The sequence below is a fragment of the Neoarius graeffei genome, chromosome 5 (genome assembly GCF_027579695.1).
Source record: "Neoarius graeffei isolate fNeoGra1 chromosome 5, fNeoGra1.pri, whole genome shotgun sequence".
NCBI lineage: Eukaryota > Metazoa > Chordata > Actinopteri > Siluriformes > Ariidae > Neoarius > Neoarius graeffei.
The window spans coordinates 113,895,131-113,910,667 of NC_083573.1; the positions used below are offsets into that span (position 1 = coordinate 113,895,131).

Genomic DNA, 15,537 nt, shown 5'->3' on the forward strand with positions numbered 1-15,537 from the left:
GTTGGTCAACAGGGTGCCGGTGGAAAGTATGCTACTGTTGTGCCAAAATGGAAAAGGAAAAAGAGAGGGGGGGAGACGTGTTAGGAGAGAGCTTGAAAGATGGAAGGGAAGGAGCTTAGAATTGAGGGTAGGAACACTGAATGTGGGAACATTGACTGGCAGAGAGAGAGAGAGAGAGTTAGCAGGTACGATGGTGTAAGAATATAATCCTGAATACTCCTAAACCTACGCTTGTAAATGCGCGGCCCAAGGGTGACTGTCGTTTAGTGTAGCAGTTTAGGGTTTACTTTAGGCCAGCTACAATACAATACGTGCTGCTCTGTACATTTTTGCATTTCCACATGTTTTGTTCCCGTTTCATATCCTGATTTTGTCTATGTTTTTGTGTGAAACATCCTGTTGAACTGTGCATAACTCTTGTGTGACCTTGATACTGAGTGTGCAAGGCACATTCCATAATTTTCCACTGCTGATACTCCCTACGAAGAGTGTATATAAAGCCCCGACGCAGCTGCGCGTTGGGGCACGACTGAGAATAAACCAGATTGATTTAAGTCATGTGGTTTGCTCTCTTTTTGTCCTCGGAGTACTCCTTGTAACGCATCTGAACAGCACGCAGCGCAATCCTAACAATTTGGTGACCCCGACGTGATACTCTCAATCAGGTAAGACATGTTTGATTGACTACCTGGTTGGAAGTAGCTCCGTAGTGCCCTAAGGAGGGCTTTGTTTTCCCTGGTTCGAGTCCAGGAAGAGCGCGCTATAGAAATTTGTGTAGCGCCCTAAGGAGGGCTTGGTTTTCCCTGGTTCGAGTCCAGGAAGAGCGCGCTATAGAAATTTGGATAAATATCTGCTGTTTGTTTCTGTTCAGATCCGTTTGCTTTACTGTACGATGGGGGGCTCGTATCCTAAACCTGAGGTCACAGACACCCCGGCGGAATGGATGAATAAGTGCGGTTTAGGCTATTACGTTACGCCGTGGCTGGACAATTTGGCTGGGTGGACGGAGGCAAATCCTCAGATTCCATCGTATCCCCGTGATGGGACGTTTAATCCAGGCTTCCTTGCTTCAGCGCACCGTATGATTTACGAAAGCAATGGTTTGACATGAAGAAGGTATGGGATAAATCAAAGGGTGTTTACACCCCGAGACCTGTTTTAAAGGCTATTCCAAAACCAAAACTTTCTCAGTCAACCTCCCATGTAAAAGTGAGGGAGGAATAGTTACGTCCCACTCATTCCTCATCTCATATACATGTCCAGTAAATTTGTTAGCACATGATTTAATGTGCAAATTAGAAGTAAATCTCACATCCACTCCAGATGGACTAACTATTGAAGTAAGTGAAATGTGTGGTGTGCAGTATGGGTTTGGAAGCCCTCTGTATGTGTATGTCTGGCAGCTCTGTTCAGATCAGCTCACACAAACTCCAAAACACCTTGTACAGCTCGCACACTTGAACACCTCATCAGTTGACACAGATTATATGATGAGGAGCGTTTGCTCGAAATAGTCGATGTGTTGCAACCTAGAAATGACGTCGCTGTGAATATAAAGGAAGAAATAGCTCCGGCTCAGGAAGGTGGCCGTCCGCGTCAACGCACCGTGTCGACATTTTTTTTTTTGGAGGGACACACCGAATGCTTTGCAGCTCCTGCGTGAGCAGTTAACTAGGTATTTCTCCGCCTGATGTTTTTGCCCTATCCAGTTCTGTGCTGCCACATAACATTCTGAACGCTGCCTGTACGTCCCAAGCTCCTTCCCCTGTTCTCTCTGCTCTTCCTAACACCCTGTGGGCGGATCATAAGGACGATGTGGGCTCTGTGAGCTGCTCTCCGTATGAAGCTGTTATTAAACACTCTACACCTGTTTATGTTAAACAATACCCTCTGTCTCCTAGTAAGCTCAATGGTATTGACAATATTCTAAAATCTCTTTTGCAGCAAGGTGTCGTGGTTCCTTGTGTCAGCCCGTATAACACCCCAGTGAACCCGGTCCCAAAACCGGATGGCACATGGCGCCTCACTCAAGACCTACGTAAAATAAATGAACTCATCGTTCCCGTGGCTCCAGTGGTCCCTGACGTTCCTTCTCTTATGTCTTCTATTCCGTGTGACCATGCTTATTTCTCTGTGATTGATTTGTGCTCTGCCTTTTACAGTGTTCCTGTGGGCCATGAGACTCAGCCCCTGTTTGCTTTCACACACAGGGGAAGACAATACACGTGGACGCGGTTGCCACAGGGTTTCATTGACTCACCGGCGGTCTTCACTGCCGTATTGCGGGACGCGCTGGCTGATCTCTGTCTTCCCCGGGGCTCCACGGTGCTCCAGTACGCGGATGATCTCCTGGTAACGGCGGAGGATCAAGACGCTTGTGCTGCCGCCACATTGTCTCTCCTCACACTCCTGGCGCAGAAGGGTTTCAAGGTCTCCCGCACGAAGTTGCAGTTTTGCCTCACAACTGTTCGCTACTTGGGACATGACCTCTCCCAGGGTTCCAGGAGGCTTAGCCCGGAACGCGTTCAAGTCATTATGGACACTCAGGTACCTGCAACCAAGCACGCTCTCATGGCATTTCTGGGCCTCATCAATTACTGTCGTCAATGGATCCCTGACTGTTCAATCTATGACAAGTGTTTGCGTTCAGCTATAAGTCACTCAGATCCTTTGACTCAGCCCCTGGTCTGGACTGAGGACATGCTAACGGCCTTCAAGGCTCTGAAGCAAGCTTTGTGCTCCGCCCCTGCTCTCGGGCTGCCGAACTATCGTTTGCCGTTTCACCTGTATGTGTGCAATCAGAAGGGGACCGCCTCTGGGGTGCTGGCTCAGGAGCACGGGGGGGGCATGCGACCTTGCGCGTTTCTGTCTAAAACTCTTGACGCTGTGGCACAAGGGCTTCCTGGCTGTCTTAGGGCTGTTGCTGCGTGTGCGCTCATGGTCACGGACGCTGAAAAACTTGTTTTGTCGCATCCGCTCATTTTACACACTTCACATGACGTCGTGTACATTCTGCGGAATCTTAGCACTCAGCATTTGTCTGCTCAGCGTCGCTCTGGCTATGAGTTTATTCTTTTGGCCACAGAGCATCTCACTGTTAAGCCCTCCTCGTCGTTTGATTCTGTCGCCCACGCTCTTCAGCGTCTTCTTAACTCACAGGATGACGATGTTGCGTTTGACTCACATGACTGTCTTTCTAATATCATTTTTGAGACTAGCATCCGCCCAGACTTACACTCCACCCCTCTTTCCACAGGCGATTCTCTTTTTGTAGATGGTTCCTGTTCCCGCCCTGCGGATGGTGTGTTCCTGTGTGGTTACTCTGTTTGTCGCCTCCCTGATGAAATTGTTGAAGCTCATTCTTTGCCTTTTTCTTCTGCTCAGGCTGCGGAGCTCTATGCTTTGACTCGCGCGTGTATTTTGGCTCAAGACACAGACGTTACTATTTACACCGACTCACGCTACGCTTTCGGCGTGGCGCACGACTTCGGCCGCATTTGGGTGTCTCGGGGGTTTACGACAGCCGACGGTAAGCCCATTTCTCATTCTTCACTTGTTACTGATTTAATCACCGCCTGTCTCCTTCCGTGCACGTTGGCCATTGTTAAGACACGCGCGCACACAAGAGGGGACTCATTTGAAGTAAAGGGCAATTCATTCGCTGATCGAGTCGCTAAAGCTGCAGCCGCATCCGGTGTCCTGCCTCCAGGCTTTAATTGCGCTTTAGTTTCTACTGATCGCATGGTTAGCGCTGTCTTACCTGACATAGATCTCATTTCCATCCAGGCCTCGGCCTCTGTGGCAGATACGCAGTTCTGGGACGCCCAGGGCGCGACAGAGAAGAGTGGCGTTTTGCTTGACGCACAGGGCCGTCTTTGTTTACCTCGTCACTGTACTCCCTTTCTCGTCCGCGAGTTCCATGGTCCCACTCATCGCGGCCGAAGAGGGGTAGTGGAGGATATGAACAGAACATTCTGCATCAATAATTTGCACACAGATGCACACAACATTCTGGACAAGTGTTTAACGTGCGCCCAGAATAATCTATCTAAACCAGGCGCGGTACATCAGCACCTTCCCATACCCGACACGCCTTTCCAAGAATGGCAGATCGACTTCACTCACATGCCAAAACAGGGCCCGTTTAAATACCTTTTGGTCATGATTGACAAATTTTCACGGTGGATTGAGGCTTTCCCGTGTAGCAAAGAGAACGCCCGAACAGCAGTGAACAAACTTACACAGGAAATTATCCCACGTTACGGTCTTCCGGTAGGAATTGACTCTGATAAGGGAACGCCGTTCACCTCTAAGGTAACGCAGGAGCTATGTAAAGACCTCAAGATCAATTGGCGTTTTCATATCCCATACCATCCACAGTCCTCTGGCATTGTGGAGCGCGCGAATAGAACAATTAAGGGTAAGTTGCATAAGGCTATGCAAGACGCAGGCACGAAAAATTGGGTCCAAGTTTTACCGTTGGTCCTCGCTGATATGCGCATGACTGCTCAGGTCGCTCTCGACAATTTATCTCCGTACGAGCTCGTCATGGGACGCCCCTTTCCTGTCCCTTGTCGTAGAGGCATGCAGGTTATAGGAACGGGTGATCTTGAAGTACATCTCAGCGAGTACGCGGTGGGTCTCATGCGGGTGCTGGATGAGTATTGGGCGAGAGTAAATTCCAAAAAGCCTCCCATTCCAGAGGCACACACTCACCCCTTTGAGGTAGGGGACAGAGTTTTAGTAAAGAGATTCGCTAAACTAAACGCTCCCATGGAGGAGTCACCCTACAGTGGGCCCACCGATGTACTCGCTGTAACTCGCACGGCTGTGCTAACGGACCTTTTTCCACAGTGGATCGATGCCAGCAGAATAAAGAAGGCTCCAATGTAATAGAAATCTATATTGTTGATGCTTAACAGACTTTTGTGTTTCAGAAAGTTGCTGTGACAATAGCTGACGGCCTTTTCAGGGATCCCCTTCCAGCATCTGGAGCAATCCAGTTTCGGCTGATCTACAAAGAGGGGATGGTTGGTGAGTCTTGCAAAGTTCTGGGCTGAAGAGTCTGAAAAGCACGGGAGCCTGTGACATTTTTCGCCGTCTGCACCCTGTGAGCATTAGAGAACAAAGTCAGTGACCAGTATGACTTTCTTCATCATCGTGCTGATCTCAACGCTTGGGGCAGGGTTACCCGCACAAGCAATACACCGGGACCCAAGGGATAACGAGTTTTGGAAATATGTAAACTTCACTGTAAAAACATCAATGAATATGAGTAAACCCTGTTATGTGTGTTCTTTGTTACCCCATGACAGCAGCGCTCCCTTTCCGGTCCGAATAGCCCCGTCTAACTACTCTAAGGTTAATATGACATGGCTCAGCCTGTGGCCCGTTTCTTTTCCGTTGTTGCATGGATCGTAAATATAATATGATGATCTCGCACACAGGTTATGTCCCTGTGTCGGCCAAGACTGGGGTGTGAATAATACTCTGGGCTTGCGTCAGAGTATTAAAGAGGGGATTGTAAGAATATAATCCTGAATACTCCTAAACCTACGCTTGTAAATGCGCGGCCCAAGGGTGACTGTCGTTTAGTGTAGCAGTTTAGGGTTTACTTTAGGCCAGCTACAATACAATACGTGCTGCTCTGTACATTTTTGCATTTCCACATGTTTTGTTCCCGTTTCATATCCTGATTTTGTCTATGTTTTTGTGTGAAACATCCTGTTGAACTGTGCATAACTCTTGTGTGACCTTGATACTGAGTGTGCAAGGCACATTCCATAATTTTCCACTGCTGATACTCCCTACGAAGAGTGTATATAAAGCCCCGACGCAGCTGCGCGTTGGGGCACGACTGAGAATAAACCAGATTGATTTAAGTCATGTGGTTTGCTCTCTTTTTGTCCTCGGAGTACTCCTTGTAACGCATCTGAACAGCACGCAGCGCAATCCTAACAGATGGAAAGAAGGAAGTTGGACATTTTGTGTGTGCAGGAGACGAGGTGGAAAGGAAGCAAGGCCAAGAACATTGGAGGTGGATGCAAGTTGTTTTATTTAATAAATATATTACATTCATTATGTCTTCTTCTTAAATCAAATAATTAGTTTTCTTTTGTTTCAGACATGTAAAAGCTTTTTACCTTTACCTGACATGTTTCGACGGTGTAACTTCCGTCTTCATCAGAGGGTCACCCGGATGTTGGTGTGTGACGTGCCTTTATAATCAGCTGATGTTATGGAGGTGTGGCCTCCCTGTCAATATTAACAGGTCGGTCCCACCTCCCGCTGTCAGTGTTGCCCCCTCAGGACGGCACTCCAGGTGTGGGAGAGCATGTACGCCCACTCATCCCTGTTTATTGTTCTTGGGCTACGCTTTCTGATTTCTATTGACTCCTTGATCCAACGGTGGTATCTGTTGTTCTCTTGCTGTATGATCTGAGCATTGTCCCAGTCCATTATATGATTTTCCCTTCTGCAGTGGTCCGTTATTGCTGATTTCAGGTTCTCTTGCATTGCTTTTTCTTTTATTGCTCTTGTTTGTCTCTGTTCTGTTTCTTTTTCACATTCCTTTTTATGTTCCTTTTTTTGTATACTAAAACTCCTTCCTGTCTCCCCTATGTAGGTTTTATTGCATGACAGGCATGGTATTTCATATATGACATTACATTTATTGTGTTGGTCGCTTTTGTCCTTAGGGTGAACTAGTAGCTGTCGTAGTTTGGTGTGTGGTTTCACGGGTGTTTGTATGTTGTGTTTTTTCATAGCTCTTTGGATTTGTTCTGTAACTCCTCTGACATACGGTAGAGTCACTACTGCTTTACTTTCCTGTTTTTGGGTTGTCTGTTTTCTTCCTTTTTTCTGTGTCTTTTCTTTTGTCTTCACTTGTTGTGCGCCTTTATGTATGGCCCATGGTGGATATTGACATGTGATCAGAGCTTGCCGTATGTGTTGTTCTTCTGTTGCGCGTTCTGTGGGATCGGTTATGATTGCTGCACGTTCGTAGAGAGTTCTGACAACTGACAGTTTGTGTGCGATGGGGTGTTCGGACGTCCAGAGCAGATATTGATCAGTGTGTGCCGGTTTTCTGTAGATTGTTATTTTGATGTCTCCGTCATCTGTATGGTGAATTTTTATGTCCAAAAACGCTATTGATTTTTCTGTTTCCTCTTCGTGCATGAATTTTATGTTGCCGGTGTCGTCTATAGAGTTGAGGTAATCTGTCAATTGTTGGGTGCGTCCGACTTTCACTTTCTCCAGGATGTCATCTACATACCTCCTCCATAATGTGGGCCTGCATTCTTCTGGGGCAGATGTAATAGTCTCTCTTTCGAGGTGTTCCATGAAGAAGCCGCACATTATGGTGGAGAGTGGGTCCCCCATCGCAAACCCCTCCTTCTGCCTGTATATTGTTCCCCAGAACTGGAAGTATGTGGATGTGGCAATGAAATTGAGCAGTTGACTGATGTCTTCTACTGATAACTGTGTGCGTTTCTTGAGAGTCTTGTCTGTTTTGAGGCGCTGTTGTATGATTTTCAGTGTAGCTTTCACCGGGGTTTTTGTGAATAGGGAGACAACATCGTGTGATATTAATATTTCATCCTTCTCCACTTTTATTTTACTGAGTTGTTCTGCTAGTTGTTTTGAATTTTTGCAATGTTGTTCTGTTTGGCCCAGCAGTGGTTTGATTATCTCCGCAAGCGCTTTAGACAGGTTGTAAGTGACTGATCCGATGCTGTCCACAATCGGATGTAACGGTGCTCCTGGTTTATGTATTTTTGGTGTACCATAGATCCGGGGGGTTATGCTCGCTGTGGGTATTGAATTGTTGTATGCCTGTTTTTCAATTTTGTTGGCTTCCAATAAAGGCTTCAGTAAAGCTTTTAGTTTTTTCTTTTTGTCCTCTGTGGGGTCTTTCTTGAGGATCTCATATGTGGTGGTGTCTGCCAACATGCTGTTCATTTGGTTTTCATATCAAAAAAGGAACATAAAAAGGAATGTGAAAAAGAAACAGAACAGAGACAAACAAGAGCAATAAAAGAAAAAGCTATGCAAGAGAACCTGAAATCAGCAATAACGGACCACTGCAGAAGGGAAAATCATATAATGGATTGGGACAATGCTCAGATCATACAGCAAGAGAACAACAGATACCACCGTTGGATCAAGGAGTCAAAAGAAATCAGAAAGCGTAGCCCAAGAACGATAAACAGGGATGAGGGGGCGTACATGCTCTCCCACACCTGGAGCACCGTCCTGAGGGGGCAACACCGACAGCGGGAGGTGTGACCGACCTGTCAATATTGACAGGGAGGTCACACCTCCGTAACATCAGCTGATTATAAAGGCACGTCACACACCAACATCCAGGTGACCCTCTGATGAAGACGTAAGTTACACCATCGAAACATGTCAGGTAAAGGTAAAAAGCTTTTACATGTCTGAAACAAAAGAAAACAAATTATTTGATTTAAGTTGTTTTATTATGGAGTCAACGGAAAGAGAAATGGTGTTGGTATTGTTCTGAGGGGAGAGTTGGTCAACAGTGTGATTGATGTGAAGAGGGTGTCAGATAGAGTGATAGGCATGAAGTTGGAGATTCAAGGAATGATAATCAATGTTGTGTGTGAATACGCCCGACAGGTTGGATGTGAGATTGAAGAGAAAGAGTCTTTCTGGGAAAAGATGGATGAAGTGGTAGAAAGCATACTGAGGGAGGAGCGTGTGCTGATAGGAGCAGATTTCAACGGACATGTTGGCAAGGGAAACAGAGGAGATGAGGATGTGATGGGCAGATATGGTGTAAGAGAGAGAAATGTGGAAGGGCAAATGGTGGTTGATTTTTCAAAGAGGATGAATTTGGCAATAGTCAATACATACTTCGAGAAGAAAGATCAGCACAGGGTTATGTTTAAGAGTGGAGGAAGATCTAGTCAAGTCAAGTCAAGTTTATTTGTATCGCGCTTTTAACAATAAGCATTGTCGCAAAGCAGCTTTACAGAATTTGAACGACTTAAAACATGAGCTAATTTTATCCCTAATCTATCCCCAATGAGCAAGCCCATTTGTAGATGTAGTCCATCTACAAAGGTGGACTACATACTCTGCAGAAGGGGTAATCTGAAAGAGATTGGAGACTGTAAAGTGATGGCAGGGGAGAGTGTAGCTAGACAACATCAAGTGGTCATGTGCAGGATGAGCTTGAAAGTGAAAAAGAGGAAGCATGAAATAGTGGAGCCAAAGATTAAGTGGTGGAAACTAAAAGAGGTTGAACATCAGAAGAAGTTTAGGGAAGAAATGAGACGAGCATTGAGGGGTAATTGAAGTCTGCCAGAAGATTGGGATACTACTGCTATACTAGTAAGAGAGGCAGCAAGGAAGGTGCTAGGGTGGTCATTGGGAAGGAGGAAGGAAGACAAGGAGACATGGTGGTGGAACAAAGAAGTGCAGGAAATTGGATGATCAGAGAGATGAGAAAAGCAGGCGGTTGTTAGGTTTATATAAGTATTATTCTTGACCCAGAAGGCAGTAATATTAAAATGGTGACAAAATTAAGGATTAACTTAAGGTTCAGTTAAAAAACGACCTTAGGTCCGGCTGGACATTGTTTGGGAACATTTTGTTTATTCTTTGATATGAGAGTGTATTTTGAACAGAGAAGTGTCTGAAGGACCCACCAAGGTCTGTTTTAGTGTCAGATCGACTCACACACACCCTGAAATGGTAGAATTAAAGTTCATGTTTATGTTAATTCATTCAGTTGAAACTTAGGTCATAGCTTCATAAAAGCTATGAAATATACTGAAATATATTGAAATATACTATGGTAGTGATTTGGATCCCGTAATTAATGAATGCATTCCGTGATTAACGTTAGTTTTATAGTTTTAGATTAGTTTCATAATGACATTATAATTATAATTAAGATCTTATGATTCTAAGGGTTTTTTAGTTTAAAAGCATTAACCTAATTTAGTTATGAGTTTAATCCTGTTAGTTGTTTAATTGTTCTCTCTCTTTCAGACATATTCTCATTGTTCTTGTGGTTAAGTTGTTCTTATTTTTTATGTTTATTTTCTTATAACATTTCTTGTTTTAGCATTATTAAAGACATATTGTTATTTGTTATTTTACTTATGTTGATGGAATCAAGATGTAATTTACTGACTGAACACACATTCATGTGTTAAGAATTATTCATGTTAATTATTAAGATCCTTTCTGTGCAAACTAGTGTCTTTGACCTTCTCCGTAGACTAGACATTATCTATGTTTAACATCCCATGCTATTCCATGCTATAACCATAATATTGATCATAAGCCAAGACTCTGATATCTATCTGTACCTTACTGTCAGCAAAAATATGTTATTATATTATGACTGATTCAAGATCATTACACACTTCCACATAGACACACACCCATCACACACACACACACACACACACATGAAGACAAAACAAACACAGAGACACTATAAGACGTTTTCAAAAATGTTTTCATTTTGACGAAGTGACTGTGCGAATAAACTGGCATGTGAAGCCTCTCTGGTTTTCCCTTGTCTGTTTCTATCGACCTGTTCATTCGTCCCGGATCCGAGGGGGCTCACGAAGGAATCGGGGTCTCTGACTGGGGTGAACCCCAACAGCGGTTATCCAGAGAGATGAGACAGAAGGCAAAAAGAGCGGTAGCGAAGGCGAAAGCAGATGCATACCAGGAGTTGTACAAAAGACTGGAGACCAAAGAAGGAGAGAAAGACCTGTACAGACTAGCTAGACAGAGAAATAGGGAAGCGAGGGATGTACATCAGGTAAGAGTGATGAAAGATGTAAATGTAAATGTGCTGACAAACAAAGAGAGTGTATTAAGAAGGTGGAAAGAGGACTTTGGGGATTTATTAAATGAGGAGAATCCAAGAGAGAAAAGGTCAGATTTGTTGGAGACAGCAAATCAGGAAGCAGAGTTGGTTAGTAAGGATGAGGTGAGGGCAGCCATGAAAAGAATGAAGACTAGGAAAGCAGTCGGACCAGATGGTATCCCGATTGAGGCTTGGAGATGTTTGGGTGAGACGGCTGTGGAGTTCCTAATGAGATTGTTTTATAAGATCCTAGAGAATGAGAAAATCCCAAATGAATGAAGAAAGAGTGCACTCGTCCCAATATACAAGAATAAGAGAGATGTACAGAGCTGCAGTAATTACAGAGGAATAAAATTGATGAGCCACACCATGAAGCTATGGGAAAGGGTATTGGAGGAGAGATTGAGAAGAGAGGTAGCAATCTGTGAACAGCAGTATCGGTTTATGCCAAGGAAGAGCACGTCGGATGCAATTTTTGCTTGAAGAATGTTAATGGAGAAGTACAGAGAAGGCCAGAGAAAGCTACATTGTGTGTTTGTAGACCTGGAGAAGGCATATGATAGAGTGCCGAGAGATGAGTTATGGTATTGTATGAGAAAGAGTGGAGTGAATGAGAAGTATATTAGAGTGGTGCAAGACATGTATGAGAACAGTGAAACAGCAGTGAGGTGTGCAGTTGGAACGACTGAATGGTTCAAGGTGAAGGTGGGACTTCATCAAGGATCTGCTTTGAGTCCTTTCTTGTTTGCCATAGTGATGGATAGCTTGACAGACGAAGTGAGGCAAGAGTCACCATGGAACATGATGTTTGCGAATGATATTGTGATATGTGGTGAAAGTAGAAAGGAGGTTGAGCTGGGTTTGGAGAGATGGAGGGATGCATTGGAACGAAGAGGAATGAAAGTGAGCAGGACCAAAACAGAATACATGTGCATCAATGAGAATGGGGATGAGAGTGTAGTGAAGATGCAAGGAATAGACGTAAAGAAAGTTGGTGAATTCAAGTACCTGGGGTCAACTGTGCAGGAAAATGGGGGCACAAGTTCAGCTACAATAATATCTACACTGTAAAAAAAATCTGTCATTTTAACAGGAAAACCCTGGCAGCTGGGGTGATCAGAAAATCCCTGTAAAAAATACAGCACCCCAGTAGATCACTTTACTGGCGAACATGTAAAGTGATTTACAGTGAATGAAATCACGGCTGAAATCACACTAAAACACTGCACTTGCTGCAGTTAATAACACTGTTGGGTGGTTGTTTACATTTTAATAACTTTGCCTAAATGTTGTTAGAAATTGTTAGAATTCAGTTAGAAATGATTGGGAGTTGGAACTGAATAGTGTTTCTAGTTTCATGCAGGCTGGCATAAGCAATGAATTTATATGCATAGCCCAGAAGGCTATGTACTTTTACTAAGAAAAACCCTTCATTCTGCAGTAAGTGCATGTCAAATTGACACAAGTTTTCTGTTATGAGTGTTACAGTATTTCTCTGTTTTTGTTACCAGTACTTGTAGCTTTAACAAATAAATTTGCTTTAAATCACATATTGATGTTGTAAATATAACAAAAACGTTCTGTTTACTGGTTTACACAACTTAACAGTGATTTGAACAACAAATATATGTTTCGGGGTTTACAGTGCTGTTCTGTATGCATTTCACATAGTTTTACTGTAAATTTCACAGTCATTTTTTACAGTGTATGTAGTATGTATGTCATGATTGTACTTTTAAAAAATAACAGATAAATGATGCTGTAAAAAGCAGTTTTAGAACTGTGTAGGAATTTGTGAAAAAAAACATGCCCTTACCCATCAGGACAAACCATTTTGATCACTTGAGGTGATTCTGTTCAGGCTTAGGAATGTATCAAACACAAAAATTTAAATCTGCTCCATTGATTTGGACAATTAACTGGCCATCAATAAAGACATATATATATATATATATATATATATATATATATATATATATATATATATATATATATATATGTCCTATTGTTAGCAGTGGGAGGGGTATTCAATGAGAAGAGTGAAAACCCTTCCCACTGCCAACTCTTAGTCCCACCAGATTAACCCTTAATTCCATCAGGTCAAGTCACAATGGGCAAGGTCATGTTTTTTCACACATTCCAACACAGTTCTAAAACTAGCTTCATCCATCTATTATCTGTAGCCACTTATCCTGTACAGGGTCACAGGCAAGCTGGAGCCTATCCCAGCTGACTATGGGTGTGGGGGGGTATACCTTGGACAAGTTGCCAGATCATCACAGTGCTAACACACAGAGACAAACAACCATTCACCCCTACAGTCAATTTAGAACCAACAATTAGCCAAACCTGCATGTCTTTGGAATGTGGGGGAAAACAGAGGACCCAGAGGAAACCCACACAGACATGGGGAGAACATGCAAACACCACACAGAAAGGCCCCCATGGGCCACTGGGCTCGAACCCAGGACCTTCTTGATGTGAGGCAAATTCAGTGTGTCTTGAAATTAATTCTTGTACTATTTTACTCAGTTCAGAGCCACAACCAACTCTGTTACTGTTACACAATTACTCAGTAATTTTGCTTTCACTCCAACTCCAAGTTTTACCCTCTAAACTCAAAATAGAGCAAAATTACCTATTTTTTGAGGAAAATACTTTTAACTATGGAAAAACTGCTCAGTTGTTTTTTTTCTGTGTATGCACAACAGTGCACACATATCAACTGATATACTCATAAGAAATAGAAAAAATATTTACAATTACTCAAGTTGATCTTCAGCTGGATCGAGTCAGAGTAAAAAAAAAAGCACCACTCATCATCAGTTTTGCAGTTCTCAAGATTGAATTGAACTGCTGTCTTGAATCATGAATTGAATCATGAATTTAATCGCTGTCCTGAAATTGAATCACTGTCTTGAATCATCCAAAGGGCATAAAACTGCATGCCATGTCGCAATAGGTTTTACCTCCAAATGGCCCAAACTATGTCTGACAGATTTTATTCTGTTTATGATGGGCATTCCCACCATGAAAGAGAAACCAATCAAAATCAAAAGAGTGAAAGTGATTATCATTCCGTTACCATGTGAATAGTCTTTTATGAATGCGTAAGTGGGCGCTCAGCGCTCCAACTCCAATGTGACTGAGTAAGGTGACAAGTTTTATGTTTCATCTAATTTAGGTAATTTAAAAACTATAATATTATTTGGCAGTGGGCACATAGGAAAGTGTAAAGTATAAAGTTTCTGTCTATGTTTATCATGCTTGTACATGTCAGGATGCAGGCATTTACAGATGTAATTGTAGAGGGGAACAAATGGTAACAAAGCCAAATCATGAAACAAGAATCATGGTCGTGGACAGGCGAGGGTCAGGCAATTGGCAAACAGGACGTAGACAAGGCAGGAAGAACAGATGAGGAAGAATAGCAAGAGTCAGAATAACAGTAAGCAGTCAGGAAGATAAGGCTCGGTATGAACTGAAGAACACAGGATGATACTTTGCAGTGAGTGCTTGAGTGTGAGGTGTTTAAGTAGCGCTGTGTTGATTACAGATGCACTTCAGCTGTGTTCAGTACTCTGGTGACTGGGGTGCTGTGGTTCATGGGCGTTGTAGTCTTGAACAACCATGTTTTTAGTTTGTTCAGCGCCATTGTTCTCAACACTCATACTGACAGAGCCCCCCCGAGGAGCTCCCTCTGGGAGCTACATTCTTCCTGGGGTGCCCTCTCCCCCTAGGTGCCGGCTTGTCTGGGTGTTGGGTGTGAAATTCCTGCTTTAACAGGGGATCCAAGATGTCCTTGGCTGCCACCGAGCTTCGTTCCTCAGGTCCGTAGCCCTCCCAGTCTACCAAGTACTCGATCTGACCTCCTCTGTGTCTGGAGTTGAGTAACCTGTTGATGTGGTAGATGGGCTCACCCTCGAGGCTTAGTGACAGGTGGTCCTGGACAGGGGAGTTTTCAGCAAGCAGCCCTGGAATGGCAGGTTTTAAAACAGGAGACATGAAATGTGGGGGAGATTTGACTATGAGGGGGAAGTTCTAATCTGTCAGAAACTTCGTTTATACGTTAAAGTAACTTGAAGGGACCACTATACCATGCTTGCAGTTTATGGCACATGTTGAGTTCTCAGATGTTCTTGGTCAATACCCACACTCTGTCACCTAGTGAGAACTCTGGGTTGTTACCTCTATGCTTGTCAGCATATTCTTTGTACTTGGTGTTGACACTCTCGATGCATTGATGGACCTCTTCCCAGATGGTCTGGCTGTGTGAGAACCAGTCCTCTACAGCTTGAATTTGGACTGGTGAGTTGTCCCAGGGGAAGAATGGTGGTTGGTAGCTGAGTATGCACTGAAAGGGTGTTAGCTGAGTTGCCAAGTGCTTAAGTGAGTTTTGTGCATACTCGGCCCATGGAATGAAGCGGAACCAGTCCCCCTGGTTTCTCATACAAAAGATCTGTAAGAAGCATCCAATTTCCTGATTGGCTCATTCCACCTGGCCATTAGGTTGGGGATGGTAGACTGATGTGAGACTTACAGAAACACCAAGTCTTTCCTTGCAGCAAGTCCATAAGCAAGAGATAAACTAGGGACCTCTGATACTGACTGTGTCCTCAGGGATACCATAGTATCTAAAAACCTGTTGGAATAAAAGTTAAGCTGTCTGGAATGCTGTG

General features: G+C 43.8%; 2 protein-coding genes across 3 annotated transcripts in view; one reads left to right on the top strand and one right to left on the bottom strand.

Annotated features, from left to right (window-relative positions):
- Positions 1-15,537, bottom strand: part of LOC132887255 (SH3 and multiple ankyrin repeat domains protein 1) — a 255,490-nt gene that overhangs the window by 180,168 nt on the left and 59,785 nt on the right. The window lies entirely within an intron of this gene.
- Positions 583-4,916, top strand: LOC132887256 (protein NYNRIN-like). 2 transcript variants are annotated; one of them, XM_060922793.1, is made up of 2 exons: positions 583-665; positions 1,945-4,916. In XM_060922793.1, the coding sequence occupies exon 2, from the start codon at positions 2,098-2,100 to the stop codon at positions 4,891-4,893; it is 2,796 nt and encodes a 931-aa protein (XP_060778776.1). In that variant the 5' UTR covers positions 583-665; positions 1,945-2,097; the 3' UTR covers positions 4,894-4,916. The 2 variants fall into 2 exon arrangements, with proteins under 2 accessions (XP_060778776.1, XP_060778777.1); XM_060922794.1 differs by lacking the exon at positions 583-665 and having other exon boundaries at positions 673-2,547; positions 3,385-4,916.